The 19,992-nt window shown below is 38.0% G+C and overlaps 1 protein-coding gene across 2 annotated transcripts in view; it reads right to left on the minus strand.

The window, feature by feature from the left end:
- Positions 1–19,992, minus strand: part of ARHGAP15 (Rho GTPase activating protein 15) — a 322,242-nt gene that overhangs the window by 259,156 nt on the left and 43,094 nt on the right. For both annotated transcript variants that reach the window (XM_064717976.1, XM_064717977.1), the window contains 4 exons: positions 15,339–15,413; positions 12,104–12,165; positions 10,672–10,759; positions 4,167–4,256 (listed from right to left, as the gene is read on the minus strand). In XM_064717976.1, coding sequence (XP_064574046.1) covers positions 4,167–4,256; positions 10,672–10,759; positions 12,104–12,165; positions 15,339–15,413 — 315 coding nt within the window. The remainder of the gene's footprint in view (positions 1–4,166; positions 4,257–10,671; positions 10,760–12,103; positions 12,166–15,338; positions 15,414–19,992) is intronic.

The following is a 19,992-nucleotide window of genomic DNA, read 5'->3' on the forward strand; positions in this document are numbered from 1 at the left end:
GATCCCTCCCATGGCAAAAAGCAGTGACTTAAACCATTCCTGGGAGGCATCCAGACACTATCCTGATCCTATAGTATGTAGAACAAAATAGCTTATCATTCAGATTACTCGCTTGGACAAAGCTGGAGAGCCTCAAGGACAAGGGAGTTACCCCGGATCAGCGCCATAAATGTTATTATATATGAAACAGCTGCAAGATAAATTCTTTCATATTACACATAGGTGCAGTTGTACTTTCAGCTGTCTCGCTGGTGGAATACTGTAGGTCTTATGCAGCTTTCTCTATCTGTAAAATATACATCTTAGTTGTGTAGGATTGAGTGACCCCTTACAGCTGCGGTGCATTGAAACACAAAATGGTATCACACCACATCTGTGGCAAGAGCCCAGCCATAGAACTCCAGAAATTCCTCATATGAAACCTTCCTAAAAGTGAACTCGGTGGACAGGGTAAAATTATGACTAAAGAAACCAAAAAATGCCTGTTAGTTAAATGAATGGTGCCATTAAGAGAACAAAGCAGCTTCACTGATTCATAAATATGCTGCTTGTGACCTTTTTTGTGCTTTTCACCTCTCTCCTATTTTTCCTTTCCTTTTTTGAATTATCTGAGAGAAATCTCCCAAAACCTCTTCAAGGAAGTAGTGTACAACCACAGGACTTTGTGCTAATGAACCCCCAGAATTAAAAATCCAGAGGTCAAGAGCACATCTTCCATGGAGTCTGGGCTGAATTTCAAATTAAAAGGCTGTTTGGCTTAGAGTAGAGGTTGAGTAAAACAGGGGGAAGAATAAGACCCAGTTGAAAAGTTTACTAAAAGTAGGAAATGTGGAATATTGGAAAAAAATCTGCAAATTACTGGTGTTTAAAACACCATATCAACACTGACTGAAAAGCAGCCCATTAAGTTATTTTCTTTTTTGATAACTCACATCAAAACACACCTACCCAATATCAAACTAAGCCAAAAAAAAGGCAAGAGGAGAACAACAAAGTGGCACAGGCGCTGTTTCTGTTCCAGTTGCTGACTGACAACACTGCCATCCCTTAACATGGTTTTATTTAGTTATTACAACCATCTCTCTGTAAATGACACTTAGGATTATTTAAGATTATGTTGTAATCCTTTTAATCCTCAGTGCTTTAAATTTCAGGCTAAACACCAAAGAGCAAACTAGCACTTAGCAGAAATATTTAAAGCATGTGATTTGAACATAAATCTTCTTTTATTCGGCACTCCTCCGATGAAGACCTAGTGCATCACATCACTCAGGCAGCAAGAACAAACAGCACCGTGTCTCACTGCAAGCTGCTACCTCACCCCACACCATGGGAAGCTGCTTCTAACCAGGTCTTCTCCTTGGTGCCAGCTACACCATCAATAAAATAAATGAAAGGAAACCAGGAGGTTATAGTCTGTGAGATGTGCATATTTTCAGTTGCTGTTAAGGAAAAGTTGAGGGAAAAAAATACCCCCACATAATGTGTGCATCAAGAGCAGAAATAGATTGCATGCACAAATTGGATAGTGTGAGACAGATCAGACTTATCCTGTTAAAAAGGGAGTAGCTCAATTAAAACGAGAGGAGTAACACTGCTGAAAGCATCATGATCAAGACCAGAAACCCAAATCTTCCTGCCTGAATATCATTCACTTGCAGTTCCCTCTTTTATTTCTCCCTGCATCGATCACGTTTCCAATTAGTTTTTCTTTATGATACTCCTATGCTCCATCTTCTTACTGCTATCCATTAACTGTCATCTGCTTAGATTTTAAATCCAAGATTTCCTTCTTTTTCTTCAACCCTTCTTTTTCTTCAAAATTTCAATAGTCTTTTTCCATTTATGATCTATAATTCATGAACTCAAATTGAGCACCCTGGCTAAATCAAACTCAAAATTCTGCACCTACTCCTAATACAACACATTAGCACAAAGCAACGACTGAATGAGAAAAGAAGGTTTTATTAGAAAGTAATGAAACAAAACACCAACTATGTTTGGATGGGCTTTGAAGATATAATTATACTTATTTCTGATCATTTCAGAGTTAAGCAGCTGATGTATTTAATCAAACGGCAATGCAATGCATCTATATTTAGGTTGCAAAAAAAAAAAAAGAAGAAAAAGCATTAAAGAAAGCCACCCATGTTGTTTTCATTTGAACAAACCTATGAATAAGTAGACACACAGTATCAATTTTATTCCCACCCACGAGGAATAAGTAGATCAGAAGTGTTTCCTGAAATATTCAGTTTCCAGGTACCAACTGACCTCTCTGCTTTCCAACTGGCCTTGGATTCCCTCCAGACTATCTCACAAATCTTCGCTCCCTCTGCAGTCCCCTTCCCACTCTATCTGCTCATGTAGCACCAGCCTTGTTCAGTCCCTTCCTTCCCCAAAATGTCACCACTACTGGTGCCAAAGCCTTCTCCTCTTTCGCTCCTACCATCTGGCACAATCTTCTTGTAGCTCTCTGTCTAAACAATGCTCCATCCCTTTTCAAAATGTGTCTTAACATATGTCCTTCCTCCCATGCTTCTACTTCTTAATGTCTCTCCCACTCACTTATTGGCTTGATGAAGACACATTTTAATGGGTTCAAACAGTAGTGCATGAGTTTCCTTTCTCACATTATTCTGATTCAGTTACACCTCACACGAACAGAAGTGAGAAGAAAAATGCATTGCAGAGCCCTCGTAGCACCAGTTTGGTAAATCAATAACAGAGCTTCGTTTGTCTTTACTTTGGAAATGTATTAGATCAAATGAATCACTGAAACGCATTTCCAAACGGGAATTTTGCTTACTGCAAAATGAGAAATGAACCCTAGAAGCTCAGAAGACCTGTCAGAGTGCTCAGGGGGTTGCAGGAGTGAAGGCTAAGGTTATACTTAATCACATTCCAAGTGAAAAAGCTGAAGATTGACAGCAAAAACCAAAATATTTATTCTAAAAATACCTAGGAAATGACAAAGCCCCAAGTGTTGTCTCAAGACAACCTGAAAGATGTGGGGGGTATAGAGGCTTAAGTCTTGCTGTCTTGGAAAAGAGGAATATTTCTAAATATTGCATGCGTCTTAGAAAGATGTCTAGAAAAATAAACCTTGAAAAAACCTCTGTAACACACAGCTGACCCAAAGAGATTTCTTTTTAAGAAGCCATGTACAGGCCCTTAGGGTTTTTTTTTTAATGTGTATTGGGTTTTTTTTCCTTCCATCCCAGACCCAGACAGAGTTGGTTCCTCCAGCATGTTTCATTGGTCATGATGCCAAAGGACTCTCTGGTAACTAACAGGATCCTGACCCTGACATGTTCCCTTCTGCATCTCTCCCCGCTTTATTGCTTGTATTGTTAAACATTTTTAATGTTAGAACTCTGGGAAGCAACTTGGCTCACAGAGAATAATATTTTGATGTGGCTTGATGCAACATTTAGTGAAACAGAAAAAGACAACAAATCCTTTCTACTGATATTCATGGGAGCTGGATTATGTCCAAAACCTGAAGATGTTGCAATAAACTATTTTAGCCCCTAGATCCTGGAATGTTAACCTTGCAGTAATGCTTTTCCCCTCCTTTCATCTTCTTGGGCCTTGATCCTCCCTTTCAATTCAATGGGATTTGGACGAAGGAATTAAATAATATTATTTTCCATCAATGAAGAATAGTCCTGTGAGAAATACATGTCCTTCTCTGCTGGCCCTGACAGAGGCAAGCTTTTAAAAATCCTCCCCTCCCCTTGCAGGAGTGAACCTGGGTCATCACCGTCTGAGGACCCTGAGCAGCAATAAAAATAAACAGAGAAACCGCACTGCGCTGGAGCCGTGCTTGTATAAGCAGCTTGAAGAAGTTGTGTTTATGGAAGTCCTCTAGGTCAAGATTCTAGGCCTGAACCCAAAGCAATTACCTACTAAGTTTTAAAAACAAATTGAATATAGAGCATTAATCAATAAATCAACAGGTTCTCAAGTGTTTAGGAGACTCAGTCATCAGAAATCCTTCTCTTAGAAAAATAGTAAACCGATGCTGGATAAAGTGTTACACTACTTTACTGGTAAGAAAAAATGCTGTATTAAATCAGGATCTAGTTATTAAAACCAAGGAAATAAAGCCTACCTCTTCAGAGTCCAGACACAAATGAGCAGAGGAATGCTTTGCCTCTTACCTGAAAGACATTCTTTTTGCTGGATTTCTCTGAGGTCCACTCAATGCGAGCACCACACAAATCCACACACTCAGGTTTATATCCCGGCTTCTGGAGAGGAAAAGAAAAAAAAAAAAAAATCAACATGAATATGGCCTGACTTTTCACAAATGGGGACAGTTATCAGATAAAACAAGAATAGATCAAGTTAAAGTGACAAGTTGTTGTAGCACAGCTGCTGGTATTACTGAAAAGAGCTCATTATATACCCTGGTATTGTTAAATAACCACTCTTGGGGTGTCTTAGTTCAGAAATAAGGTTCTTACATTAGAACATAATTTTAAAAACAATTAAATGGTTTAAAAAACAGTCTAGTGTAACACATAGTAGATCAAAACAAAATGCAGACACATGGACCAGCTATTTTCAATGCTTACTTTGCCAAACCTCTTGAAGAGTCATTGAGTTTAAAGGAAAAATTTGTGGGTTTTCCAAATACAAATTTAAACTGATGCAACTGGAAAGGACAGAAATTAGACAAGAACATACATCGTATCTCTAAGAGAAGCTATCTCCTTTCTCCAAACAAATTATCATTTCTTGCTCCTAAAAAAAGAAGAAAAGGCTTCGAGGGCATGTGTGACACCCAGAACGAGCTCAGCACAAGGGCTGATACTTCTCAGGGTCAGTCCACGCATCCTGGAGTGACACAGCTCTGCCTCCCCTGCTCCTCCATATGGATACAAGGGATTCAAAGAGCAGATTTGTTTGCCTGTATCATTTACGTTGCTGGGAGTTGGTGTAAAGCACAATAATCCTCATTTGCCATCGAAGCTCCTTCTCCAGGGACTCTGCCTGTGCAGCAGTTCTGGCAAAGCCCCTGTAGTTCAGAGGAGGCTTTGTAGATAGGGTTGTTTCACATCCTACTCAACAGTAAAAATACTAGTGCTAAAGTAAAAAGCACCACTAACTCCCTTTTGGGTAGGGGATGGAGTGATATCCACATAATTTAATTAATCAGCTTGATGCAACTGTTTTCTCTGCTGCTCTGCAGCCATAGTTACCCTAAAAATGTCATTAGTGATACAGAAAACAGAAAATTTATGGAGTTAAGAGTGGCCAGTCCAGCACCAGCCACAGAGTCAGCTTTCCAAAAACTACTCACTGGATTTCTCTGATGTTGATATTAAAGGCTAAAATATGTGAGTTCTCCAGGATGCCTTTGAGATGGGAGGAAGAGAACCTATTTAGGTTAAAAAAAGCAAAGAGATCCTGGTCAAGTGATTTGCAGGCCTAGTATCTGGAAGTGTTCAGTTCTGGGATTGCAATTATGTTCTCCATTTGCCAAACCATAAAACCACAATGGTTAAGCTCCACTGAAACTGACAGTCCTGTGTGCCTTTGTTCCTTTTTTATTATTATTATTAATTTTTTTAATAGAAGAAATATACTCTTCAAAACTGAAGGATGTTCTTGTGGTTAAACCACTGGAAGAGAAGAACTTGGATTTCTTTTTCCCCACCTCTGCCTCAAATTTCCTGCCTGGCCTCTGACAAGAGTTTAGTCTTTCCAATTGTTTAATAGCAGATCAAAACTGCAGCATTGAGACTTGATTTTGCAAAAACAAAAAAAAAAAATATTGGGAAATTTAATTAGCTAATATTTGCATGGCAAAAATTATGAAGTTGGAATAAAACCCCAAGCACCGATATATTAATGCAAATAAATATTCAAATTGTGGAGGAAATGAATGAGTTCTCAATACTCCAATACTTTTATAAATAGGGCTATGAGGTTTAGATCATCTCCAGGACTCCATGCAATGCCCAGATCTGCACCACACAGGCAGCTCTGCAATCCATCAGGAACACACAACACAGGCTTCTCAAAGTGGGCAATCTTGCTCTCTTTGAAAAAGATTACCCACATGGATAGTTTCAGTTGGAAAATGCTTTCACAAAGAGGGGCAGCTTTATTCCACCAGCAGAAAGAGTTGAGAAATTTTGGAAACACATTATGAGATTAAAAGAAGAGATTAACATGTAGACAAAGAAACAGAAATAGTTTTTTGATAGGGAACATTACTGGGCTACAGAATATTTTCCTCAGGAAAACTGCTATGAACAGTGAAGGGAGAAAAAACAAAAGCCTAGAGAGGTGTTGGAGGAAAATGGAACAGTGAACTCAGTGTTATCACGAATTTCTATTATTGTACAAAATATATGCAACAGCAGAAGCTGGACCCTCCTGTGCACCCAGTGAACACACAGTGAACTTTTGCTGCTGTTGGAGTACTCCGGAGTTTGTTTACAGCTCTGATTTTGTAACAAGCAGAAGAAAAGTACAAGCATGTGCATCTCCCTCTCCAGAAAGGATGGGATGCAGGCTTGTGGTGTGGGAAAGATGAAGAGGCTTCTGCTATGTGCAATAATGATTTGAGTCAGCCTCTTTCTCTGGGGGAAATAAATATGAATTGAGCAACCTGGTCTAGTGGAAGGGTTTCCTCCCCACAGCAGGGGAGTGGAACAAAATGATCTTTAAGGTCCCTTCCAACCCAAACTCTGATTCTATGAAAACATATCCTTTGGAGAATTTATCAGTTCTGACCACAATGTGTCTGTGAACTCACGAGCATGGCATAAAATGTGAAGCTTCTGATGAAAATGTCATGTTAAATCATTCACAGAATGACCAGGTTGGAAGAGATCTTCAAGATCATCCAGTCCAACCCAGCCCCAACACCCCAACTAAACCCTGGCACCCAGTGCCACATCCAGGCTTTGTTAAACACACCCAGGGATGGGGACTCCACCAGCTCCCTGGGAAGCCATTCCAGAACTTTATCACTCTTTCCATAAAAATCTTTTTCCTAATATCCAACCTACATTTCCCTTGGTGCAGCTTGAGGCTGTGTGCTCTGGCTCTGTCAGTTTTGGAGAATGAGCCCAGCCCCAGGTGAGCACAGGCGCCTTTCAGGAGCTGTATAGTGATAAGGTCACCCCTGAGTCTCCTTTTCTCCAGGCTGAGCACCCCCAACTCCCTTTTCCCATTGAGCCTGAAACCACCCATCACTGTTCTGCCGCACACCTGGGGAGCACCCGCTGAAACCCATCACAACTCCAGAAAATGTACAAAAAATGTACATTAATTTGGCCTAAAAATTTGCCTGCTACAGAGCTGGCTTCCCAGGTTATGCAACACCCAGAGACCCTGGGAGAGAGCAAGTTAAGGTGACTGTAAGCCTGGGCTCTGCACGTCCTTGCTTTGTGCTCTGCAGTCAGAGCAATTATGTTATATCAATGTTGTTGCAGGGGGTTATGCTGTAAATTGATACAAGTGTCTGCTAAGATGAAATCTTCCTAAACATGAATATGGATTTCAGCAGCATTTTCACTCACTAAATTACTTTGCAGATGGGCTAATAACCTGAGGTTAAAATAACCTCTGTTGAATAAACTATCTGAGGGAATAAACTGACTACATTTTCTTGGTCAGAAAGACCAACTGATGATAGAATTAAATGCTGTTAAGGAAGAATGGAGCTGTGATTCATTTAGATCACAGTGTCCTTAATTTAAAATAAAGACTTAGTCAAATTCGTAAGAATGGTTAAACAAAAAACAAACAAACAAAAGAAAAGTGTATTAAAGCCAGGACTGCAAAAAAAAAAAATCAAGGCAGCAGCAAAAGCTAATGATTTAGCTACATGGGATGCAAACTTGCATTTTCAGTAGTATTTGTAAACAATCTCATTTTCTGAATCTCTCCTCTGTGTGCTTTAATTGCTGTGCTCTATTACTTCCAATAACTCCAGATTTTGTCACCAACTTCACCAGAAAGCAAAGCAATGGATCCCAGTCCTCTCCATGCAAAGCAACAGCAAAGTTGCCACAATGAGTCCTGCACCTACAATTGTACCCAGGAACAGCAAACCTTTTAAACATTGCCAGTTCTTTGATTAAAACATTACTAAAGATTTAGACAAATAGAATTTTAGATCACCTCTAAATGCTATTTAGTCCCATCGTCATGAAAAGAGGTATTAGAGGTGCTCTCATTTCTCTCTCTCATGCTGCCTTTGTTTTGTGAAATATCACTCCTCTTTTAATGATGCTGTCTTAGTCTAAATTTTTGCTCCAAGTACAGTATTTAATAATTAATAATTAATGAATTAATATCTTTAGAACACAAAGGAACTTTAATCTTTTTGTTAAGTCACATCATTTTCCAGCTAACAATAAAAATGCTTTGTTATATTTCATACTATTTTGGATGAACATAGCTTCTCTTACATTATTTAATTAATGGCTGAGTTCCCCTTTTTCCAAAGTAAACAAAACCTGGAAAAATAAAATCAGTAAACAAATGGCTTCTAATGAATCCTCTTTTTTTTTTTTGTATTAGTCCCTTTCCAGTATTAAAATTATATCTGGTTAAGTGGTTTACAAAGGAAATAAGCAGCACTGCATTTACTTTATCAGATGAGATAAGCACGGCAGTTTAGCTTTTTTTGACATGCAAAATTTGAGTTCAGGAAATTGAGTTACAAGATTATGAACACTGACAGCTCTTGTTGTTTTCAAGCTTTACCTAATTTGCTTATTTACTGCTGCATTTAAGTTTGATGCAACAGACAGAAAATGTAACTTTAGCAGATTTTTCTCACCTAGTGAACATTGAGTTCACAGCCTCAAAATTCAAATCTAGCATGGAATAAAACAAAAAAAAAAATTTTGCCCTCCCCAGAATGAGAAAAATACAGGTTCAATATGTGTGTGTTCTTCCTAACACAGGAGATTTTATCTCACTGATAAAATGAGCACTGGTGGTGACTGAGCCTTCAGGGAAAGGGACTGACCTCTCACAAGGTCCCGTTTCATAACCCACCATCACTTTTTTAGTCAAATCATTTGAGATCTGGGCCAAAAACCCCATTCTCCAGGCAGGTCTAGTTTAGTATCGAAATCCCTGAAGAGCTAATGGGGATTTTAACCATGTTGAGGAGTCTCGGAGCACAATCAAGCCTCCTGTGTGTTAAATTTCCACCAGTTCATTTATCTCCTGAAACTTGGGTAAGGACTTGCAAAGAGAGGGGAGAGATAGCAGATAGAGGTGCAAGACACTTAGTAAATTATACGACTAGTTCTAATAAGTTCACCTTAGACATTTTTCTTTTTCCTAATAAAATAAAAGTCAATTTTAAGGAAAAGAGGTGATTCTGAAAAAAAAAATAAGCTTTTCTTTTTTCATGGCTGCAGAGAAGTTGTATTTTCCAGCTGGACTAGCACAAACACAAGCAAGAAGTGCCAGATTTCATCCTTTATTTATGTGTATTGTTTCATATCTTAGTTCTGGGGTTCTTTTTCTACAAAGCTCAGAAAACGTGAGGCATGAAAAGGTGCTCTTCAAGGCTGATTTTATGACAGGTGGCATTGATAGACCTAGGATTTCTAGAAGAATGGTCTGCATCACCTGCCACAGGAAAAATAACTTATTGTTTGTGACTCCTGCCAAAGAGAGCACCTTTGCGGCCGCCCATCAAGCCAACGAGATTTGGCAGGTTCGATCAGGCCTTGAGAGCCTTTCACAACAGGGCTTTGTCAAACCCGTCCCTTCACTGCCCACAGTGTCACGGAGCCCCCAAATTCCCCTCCTGCTGCCCACGCTGAGGTTTGGCTGTGCCCAGCACCGAGGGGACGCGCGCCGCCACCGCTCGCGCAGCGGAGCCACCACGTGTGCCCAGATGGAGATCAGTGGCCTTTCCTTGGGGCACAATAAAAAGGTACTGCAAATTTCACTTTGTAGTAACTACAGGCTACAGAAATTGCATTAGCTGCATTAGATGGAGTCGTAGAAATATTCAGGGAGGTTAGCGGGATATGGTGGATGTCACATTTACACCGCGATAAAAAATCACTTTGCTAACTTATAATGTTTTCTGCTTTGGTAACACCCTATATTAAGGTGCCGCTTATAAATAATTTATTATTATTTATTAATGTATAAACCACTTTATAGGATGGTAGATAACAACTTAAATTCATGTATTAAAGATGCACATGCATGGTTTAATACAATTTACGCCTCACAATATCCTTTGCAACAGATTCTCATCGCATCATCTGTTCAGCATTTATTACTAATGCATTTTATAACATACTTTATAATACATTATTTGAGGAAGTAGCTGCATTTAGTGATCATTTTCATAAATAAGAATAAAGCATTTATAAGTGGCACCTTAATTTAAAGTGTTACCTTCACATTACTGGGTAGTCACTCACCATTTGTCTCACTTTGCAATTACTCTCGAAATGCACCTCTTAATAAAGGACATGCTGTGTCCTATTTCTTCACACACACTACATCTGATTAAGAGTTTATCAAGGCATTTTTCCTTCAGCTGCTTTCAAACCTTTGAAGTCGCCAGCTCAGTCTAAATTTGTCTTCTGTAAACACCAAACTTTTCAATATTGAAATAATAGTTGCCAGGAGACTGAGGATATTGGATGGTTGATTACCTACCAGGTTGGCCATGGCCGGCTGCTTGGACTCTTTGTAGAATTCCATTTTCCGAGCAGTAAGGACAATCCAGGAGGTGGACCAATTTTTCCTTACAAAGAATATTAAAAAAAAAAAAAAAAACAAAAACAAGGAAAAAAAAAAATCTGTGAGGCATTAAATCAGGAGGTAAAATATATTTCATTTTTAGACATGGATTTTAATTATTAAAACATAATACATATTAATATATATATGTCAGAAACAAAAATGGTCTAAAGTCAACATTGTCGACAAACTTCCATCAACATTGATGGTATTGCACCACCCTAATTATACCCAAAATGTAACCTATCAAAGCTTGAAGGGCTTCTTTCTCCTCATTCACATTTTGAAGCCCATTTGTGTTTCTTTTCTGCCATGGTGTCAAATGAATACAGTGGGATTATTCACACATGCTCAAAGTTCACAAGAAGAGGACTCCGAAATAGCTGGTGCCCTTCTGGTACCTAATACTTAAAATAAAACTGAGAAGGAAAAATGTTGATCTGACTACACAGAGCTCAGTAACAGGTCTATTTTGAAAGGTCCCAAATGCTGTCTCCGTTCCCCAAATTAAAAGTTTGCATGAGTGCAAGGAAGATAAGAGAAATATCTCAGTAAGGTTTGAGTAACCATTAAATATCAGGAGTTCATGGTACAGCCCTAGAGAACTGACAAACTGCTGGGGCTAGGGAGAAGTAAAAATACACATGGACATGTGAAAGAATGACCCCTGATACAGAAAAACATGATATTCTACTCAGAGGAAAATGCTATTATATATGTTATCTATACCAGCTTTCAAACCACTACACACCCATAAATCTGATCTGATAAAAAGCTATTTTTAGATCAACAGCTCAAGTTTACCTTTTGAATTTAGGGGTCATAACATCTGGTATTTACAGGAAAGCTCATAAACCCACTATTGATCTGCTTCACATGGTGAATATGAGTTGTCTATTGGTAAGCACCACTTCAGACCTTCATTATTTTTCTCTATTTTTTCTTTCCATTTAAAAGAGATCTTGTAAGTGCACAAAGGTGTAAGTGGTCAAGCGTGCTGTGTGCAGATTTAAACAAACTTTCCTATGAGCTGGATAGGCTGGATGAACATGGATTACCAAGGAACTCAATGGTAATAGATCTTGGAATATATCTTAAATCCAGTACCAATTTATACCAAATGACCCCAGTTATAGATGGAATGGGGCATCCACAGTTTTTCTGGGCAACCTGTGCCAGGGCTTCACCTCTCTCCCAGGCAAGAATTTCTTCCTAATATCCCATCTCACCCCACTCTCTGTCAGTTTGAAGCCATTCCCCCTCGTCCTGTCATTCCAGGCCTATGTCCTAAGTCCCTCTCCAGCCCTCTTGGATCCCCCTTAGGCTCTGTCACACTCCCATGTTATACCTCAATTTCTTGCCACCATCTGCTATTTTTGCTTTTAGAAGATATCCTTCCTTCGCCACTACCTGCAAGAAAGGAAAAAAAAAATCATAACCACATTATTTATTATTTATACTTAATATATGCATAGGAGTCTGCATCCAGACTCTCTAGTGTGGGGGATCTTACCACTAATTCTCAGTTTAATAACCTTTTATTTTTGATATATTCCATTCTTTTGAATATTTGCAGACAATATTAAAACAATACTTAAAGTCAATTACTTTAAATAGTTGACTTTACAATAAAAACCCAATGAAGTATTATTTTACTTTATTTTGTTCTATTTACTTAGAATAAATTTATGTAAGTGTGGGCAAAGTTTCTAGCTATCAATAAAAGAGAATTTTAAATGCATTGCAGGTAAATTATGGTAAATATAATTTTATATATTGAGTTTCATTACTAGCTGTGAGGGACACAGCACGCTGAGGACTCTATATAGGAATGTGACACTTGATTTTCAGATTCCAACACCATGCTTGAGTTTTGGTTTTTAGTAGGTACTTTTTTTGGTATTAGAAGGAAAGCAAGACCTAGACTTGCTCCTTTTTTTTTCCTTTTTCATTTCAATTTGTGCTCCTACACCTCTCTGAACACCTTCCTTAAGCCAGACACCTTTGCAGACCCTTGGCTCTCCGATCAGCTGAAATATCTCATTTTACAGCTGGGATAGGGGTTATTCTTATCTATATAAATTTATATTTAAAAGCTAAACCCAAACAAAGCAAGATGACTTTTTCAGCCAAACCCAATGACCTTCCATCTCATCAGGTCTAATCAACTAAGGATGTCTCAACTGTGTCAGTAATGGGAAAAAGAAACAAAATTGTGATTAAGAGTGAGTCTGGTTTTGCTTTCAAACACTACTGAGCCAGTGCCCAACTTGGATATTAGAAACTCCACATGGCCTTTGTAGTAAATTGCATCACAAGGCAATTTCATAACAATTTCAATAGAATTTTGCTGTCTGCAAAGCCATTAAAGAGCAATAAAACATGCTTTAAGAGGCAATATAAGGATTTTTAAATCAAACATGTCTGTTATTTTGACTGTAGAAAACAGCATTATTTTAACAGAGTAGTATGTTTCACAATTTCCTCAGATTTTGGTTGCGGTTGATATACAACCTGGAATGACATATACACTGTGCAAATATCAGTTTGTTCCTATGGAAAGGCCTGTAGGGCCATGGACAGTGATGTAAGTGACATTCTCAAGTGGGTACAGGAGGATCAGCATGAGCTTCATCTGTAATTTGTACTTATCTCATGTAAATTCCTGTCATGCATGTCATTACCACAGAAAACCCAGAGAGGAAGTGTGCAGGGATTATTGTGCAGAGTTATGTCACTATTTATCTAGTGATGGATGGGTGAACCAGCAGAGCTAAAATAAGGTTTAATCCCCATCTCCACCTACTTATTCATATTTTTTCCCCCCCTTACTTTACATTTTTGATATTTTTCTTCCCCTTCTAATGCTTCTTTTTTATGGTATAAAACTTCTGGTCATTGGCCAGGGCCAGAGATGCCAAACATCACATGAGAAAAGTTATTCTTTTTAATATTTCTATCCATCTGGAAACACAAACTGGGAGGAGCATGGGCTAACCATTCAATCTGTTGGCTGCTCCTCTGAATCAGAACCCAAATCTCATGTTTTCAAAGTTTACCACCACTTTCCCAAACTGCTACCTTAACCAATCCAGGACTAAAGGAAAATATTATTTTTCGACATCTCAATCACCTTTGTTGTCAATCCTGGGAAGATAAGAACTGGATGTGCTTCCAGATGAAAATGCTGCTGCTCAATCATATTTTCCTTATAATTGTCTTCAGCCAGGATATCAAATCCACTAACAAATATTGGGTGTATAAAATATCTGACTTAAATTACATCGCTCAAATCCACCATTTGCTATAAATTAAATGGCTCAAAACTGAACAGTAAAAAGTGACAAGAGCTGCAGTTAATATGAGCCCTCTCAGTGCTAAGAAAACTCATTTCACACACATTGCTTTAATTGAATTAGTACAGGTGCTGTACTTAAAATTAGCACAACCTTCTCTAATTGTTAAGGTGCCCAGTTTTCTCTGTAATTAATAGCAAGGGCATGCATAGAATTATGAAAAAACTACCCCAAAGTAAAAAAAATATATCTAGCATGACCCCAATATTTTTATAATTTTTATTTTGAGCGCGGCATTCCCCTTGTTTAACATCTGTTAATATCCCCTTTTCTATGCTACTTTTTTTTCCAAGAAAACTCTTCTAGGACAGCTCAGGATCAACTTGCAATACTTCTGCAAATGGATGATATTGGATTGAAAAGAATTCCAAATATATCCTAATGATACATTCTGTTTCTGTCTCAATAAATATCATCATCTTTTGTTAAGCTGCTGCCCTTCCTGCACCTTTTCAACATGTGAAGGTTGAGAAAATGACCCAAAATGCCCTGAAGAATTAGCACAGAAACAGGAAAATGGAATAATTTTCTGGAGTTCCTGTTGATTTGTTTTTAAATTGTCTTTAGAAGAATAGTACAGATGAGAGTACATAGTGTAAATATTTGAGCTTCTAAATAAGAAATAAAAAGACTCTCATTGTCATGGCTAATATTGCTAGAAACTGTAAGGAAACATAATTGTCACAGTATCACATATAGGTTTTATAATTTTCTTGAGTAGAATTCAAACCATCTGAATGTACCTAATCCTGAAAAGTTTAAGTAACAGTACTGCTGATACCAAAATTTCCTTAATTAATCTCTATTTGCATATTCATTTTATTTTAGCAGAAAAACATCTGTTTCTCATTCCCCCTAGATTCTTCTAATGTCAAGAATTTATCTTTTTAATTTCAATATTTCTTATACAAACGAATAATAATATTAAAACACCTTAATAAGGGCAAAGGGAGAGCAAAGACTTCATCACATTCCTTTATGCCAAATATTAGCACAGATGAAACCTCAGTCAAGTACAACAGAATTAAGAGCAAAGTCAAGCCATGTAAATGACTTTGCACCTTCTAAAATTATTCTTTTTATTGATTAATCAAAGTCCCTCACGTTCCTTAACATCTTGAGGCCTCCAAATCCTCACTTATTCGTTCTTTAGTAAAGGAAGGGCAACATTTACATTATCAATAAATAACCAGAGTGATTTATCAGCTCCACAGAGCAATTACTTACTGTGGGTTCCTGGTTGCTGATGATGTCTGCAATTGTCAGGTTGTGTTGGGAAAGATTTCTTCTGTGACGGTTTATCTGAAAAAGAAGAAGAAATATTTGCATTCAGACAGGATTCAGACACACGCAGGTAAAGGTGGACCAACACATTTAATTACAGGGCACACACAGTGTGCATTGGGTGGAGATCTGGGGTTTCTTTCTGGTGTTCCTCTGAGCCCTGGGTATTTAAAATGTACAGCTGATATACTCTGGTATAAAAATCTGATATAAATGTGTTTCTTTGTGGTGTCACATTGGCAAATTTACCTCAGAATTAATCAGCTGATAATAATAATCTAAATTATGGGGTTTTTTTTCCTCATTAGGAACCTCAAAAATGGTTTAACTGCTTAGGTGCTCTTAAACCCATTTTAGAGAAATAGGAAAGCTGCTGATTGTAACTTCAAGGCCACAAAAATCAAACTAATGATGAAACCAGAAAACAGTTGGGCACAAGCACACAAAAATCCAGCAAGTTTAAACTGCTTTAAAGGCTTTTTCTAAAGTCTCCATGATTGAAAGGTTACAGCAATACTGGACTCTGACTCGACAATTGCTCCCAAATACTGAGTCCTTGATTTCCTTCAATTCTCCCTTTTCTTTGAGGAACACAATGCAATCAACTGTGACTTAATTCTGAAAAATTATTGCTTTATACCAGAAACTATTAAAACAAAATAAAAGTCACTTCATAAATCAAGCATTTGGCAGAGCATTTTACTTCCTTGAAAATCTGCAACAAAGAACAGATCACTCAAAAGTGTGTGCAAGTGTATGTGTATGTATATATATATATATACACATAAAACTTTTACTGCTTAAATCCAGTATCAATCAAAAAAATTATAATTGTGAGCTGAGGTCCTGTAAAATTTAGTGATTATTTCCTCTTTTAGCTCAAGTCACAAGGCAAACAACAAAATATAGTCTCAACTAGCTTCCACTGTATTCATCATAATGCATTCTCTTTTCCCCTATTAAAAGAGAGTTAACCAAAAGTCATAATGTATTCTGTTTATATTCAAGTGTCTGAATATAGAAAATGTTCTTAATTAATCCAGAGGGCCAGGCTCAGAAAACAGTTAAACATATTATGATCCCATATTTTTTCTCCACACATTGCTTTCATGTTTATTTGTAAGCACTAAGGTTTTTAAGCCTTGAAATCTATATCCTAGATATTGCTCTACTCTCCTAGTCAGAGCTAATGAGCTTAATGAATTACCAGTTCTAAATTTAATACAAACATTTCAAAGAAAGAGATAAAACATCCTTCACAATTCAAAAGTTTCTCTGACCTATTTATGAAGAATATCACTTAACAATTTCATTAAGGGTGAGTAACAGCTGGTGACATGGCTGTGTCCTAAAGTGTTTTTCTCTCTTAATATTCTGCATCTTAAGCAATCGAGCTTTCATAAGAAATACTTTAGTTAGTGGCAGTCCCTCCTTTGGGGAGAAAAAAAATGTCAGACCACATTTTCTGTATTTTGCAATCTTGTTTTCAGGAGTGTCATGTTCCTGTTTTATTAGCATGTAGGGTAAACAAGAATGATTTGCTGATGCTATTGAGAGAACTTCTAAGATTACAGTCCTTCTATTTAGATTTTGGATGGAGCTTAATATTAATGCAGGCAGAGGCATGTATATAAATTCAAAATAAATTAATTCCATTTATCTTTTTCTTTATCTTTACTGTTAGACAACTCTGAAGGTTCTATAGTGCCTGAGACATATAGCTGAACTATTCAGGTCTAGATCACAGGAACTGTTTCTTACCCAGATCCCCCACATCCTAATTATTCCTTAACATACGAGAGAGTGCATTGCCCAGCGATGGCTTCTCAAATATATTCTTCACTCATCCAAATTAAATAACAAGGCACACCACCACCCCACAGTGCCTGCTTTAGCATTCAGCTGCTCTCCCCAGGAGCCCCACGTGGCTGTTGGGGGCCCTGTGTGCAGTTTTGTGAAGTGTGGAGCACCGAGCTGAGCTCTCGGCCGCGCTCTGGCTCAGCGATCAGAGCATTTGCAAAAGAAATGCTCACGTTTGATACTCGCTGAAAAAGGATTTATCCAGAGACCTAAATCCATCCACAACAGAGGGAAGAAATGAGTAAAAAGTCCTATTTTTGTAGGCCTAGAAAATTCCTGGGGTGGTATAATTAAAGGACGTTATTCAAGACTTCTAGGAAATTTCAAGCAACGAAGGAAAATAAAATTCCAGGTGTGGATGGTATTATGTCCTTTAAAAAAACTCCTTGTGTATGCAAAGAAGAAATGTTAGCAAAATCTGCATGAAGGCAAGGAAAAGAGGAAACCTCTTACACAATTATTTTATTGATACTTTTGCTAAAAAGGTGTTTCTTTTTGGTAGCCCACTAATGTGCAATCTCATGCAAAGTAAGCCCTGAAGCTCCAAAGTCTGAACATAGTTACAATTATACAACCAAAATCCACAATTATGTAAGCCAAGATACAGCTCTTCTGGAAAAAGACTCCAAATATTTTGCTTACAAGTGGAATTAATGGAAACTTCAATAAATTTCTTATTGTTTTCTACCAATCTTTTGGTTTAGAAATAGAACTTCAAAGAAAATTAATCAAAACAACTTGACAAAAAGAAACAGTATCATCAGAGGAGATATTTTCTTTTAGACTGATTTGACAAAATTCCAGGAGGGTTGATAGAAATTTGGTCTTAAATATAAATATATTTTACAAATACCAGTGAATGGGTCAGTTACATAACTTCCCTTAAGATAAATCCAGTTGAAAGTTAAAATGTTCTCAGCAGAACCTGGGTGACAGCAGTCAAGATGGCCATGTTTCAATATACTCACAATTTTCAATGATGTACCAAAATATTCAAAAGAAGGTGTAGGCTCTGTTATTTTCATTCTTTCATTCAGCTTTTAATAGATAGACCATAAAGGAAAGAGGTTCAGATTTTTTTTCCCTCCATAGCTCCATTTAATTACCCTAATAAACTCAAGAATAAACCTAAATAATATCTGTCACAAGTCCTCTACCTCACCTCCCAGGGCATGATGAAAGGCAGAGATTTACAGGAGAAGTTCGTGAGATCCCTTTTTGGGAAAGGCAGCTTATCAGCAGTTTTCTGATTTGATGAACATTCTTCAGTCAGCAACAATGTCACCTGCAGCACTAAAAATCCACTCTGCGAGCGCTTCCAAGTCTGTGGGCAAGTCTGGTTTTGTTAAATTCAGCCTGAGCTGCCCCCCCTTCCCTTAGCTAAAGGGGATCCATCTCCTACCAGAGTTATTTCAGCATCTAAGCACTAATCCGTCATCATCCTCCCCACAAAGGCAAAGCCTCCTCCCCGTGTGCCTGGTACCCCGGTGTGAAGGGACAACCATCTGACAGCTGCTGTTTGAACAGGGAGGTAAAACACAGGAACCTGATGTTTCATTTAATTTCTCCCTGTGTTCCCGTTTGTTCTTTCAATGCTCCCTCTTTTTTCTGGGGATTCATCATGGCTAAGTCAGCACTACTCTCTTCACACAGTGTGGCATTGATTTAAAAAGGATCTTGGAGGATCCATTTGGTTTTTATTTCCCATTACAGGCATATTTCTAACCTAATTCATCTCATCTACGAGAAGCAGCAGACTTCTTTTTGATTTCAACCAAACCTAACAAAACAAACCAGCATTACTCAAAATGCTGCTCCAGTGCAAAGCACAGACAATTAATTATTTCCTGAAATGTCATTCTGAATTCACTTGTATCCCTAAGTAATTAAGATAATTGTATGACCTTTCTAGGTGGCTTTCAAGATTGTCAAGTAAGTTATTCACCACAGATTATTTATCCACAAACACCACCTACAAGTAGCCTGGGAAAAACCATGGTTTTCTCAAACAAGCAGCACCTGGTCCAACAGAGCTCAGCTTTGGATGGGAAACTGGCATCTACCTGCTGTTTTCTCCATCATTCACAGTATTGCTCTGCCAAGGAGATGGTTCTCACAGAGGGTTTGATAGATTTCCACCAAAACCTTTTCAAATGCTGTTCATGGTCTGACCTTTCTTTTCAGGGCTCTAGCTGTTGTTTTGTTTCATCCTGCCGACACTGCAACCATGTATGTGGAGATTCCTTTATAAATAACCAAAAAAAGAGAGAAATCCCCTACTGTTGAGCCCTTCTGCTGCCTGATGCTCTGCTCTGGACCCCATCCAGCAAAGCACTCTGCAGTGGCCTTAAGTGTTTTTCTGGATCAGGGCCAGAACACTCCATTCTTTACAGGATCGAACTTACTGGTGGCAGCTTGAAAGTTTTGCAATAAAAGTACAAATTGGTCACATAAACTTTTGTGGAAACCATTCCCTCAACAGAGAAGGAGGGGTGACACCTGATTTAGTGATGTCTGTGGTCATTTCGTTCCCAGTCACTCCCAAACTGCAGTGACAGCTCATAATCGCTTAGATAAAGAAACTTAACAGAAATGTATTGTAGCATTTCTTAATGGCCACATCCCTTGAAAGACACCTATGGAATGGCAATGGCAAGGAGAATCCTGTAACATTTCACTCACTGCCATGCTCAAAGTGACTTGTTTTCAAGATCCAATCTTGAGCAGTATGGCAGGT

The sequence above is a fragment of the Zonotrichia leucophrys genome, chromosome 7 (genome assembly GCF_028769735.1).
Source record: "Zonotrichia leucophrys gambelii isolate GWCS_2022_RI chromosome 7, RI_Zleu_2.0, whole genome shotgun sequence".
Classification (NCBI taxonomy): Eukaryota; Metazoa; Chordata; class Aves; order Passeriformes; family Passerellidae; genus Zonotrichia; species Zonotrichia leucophrys.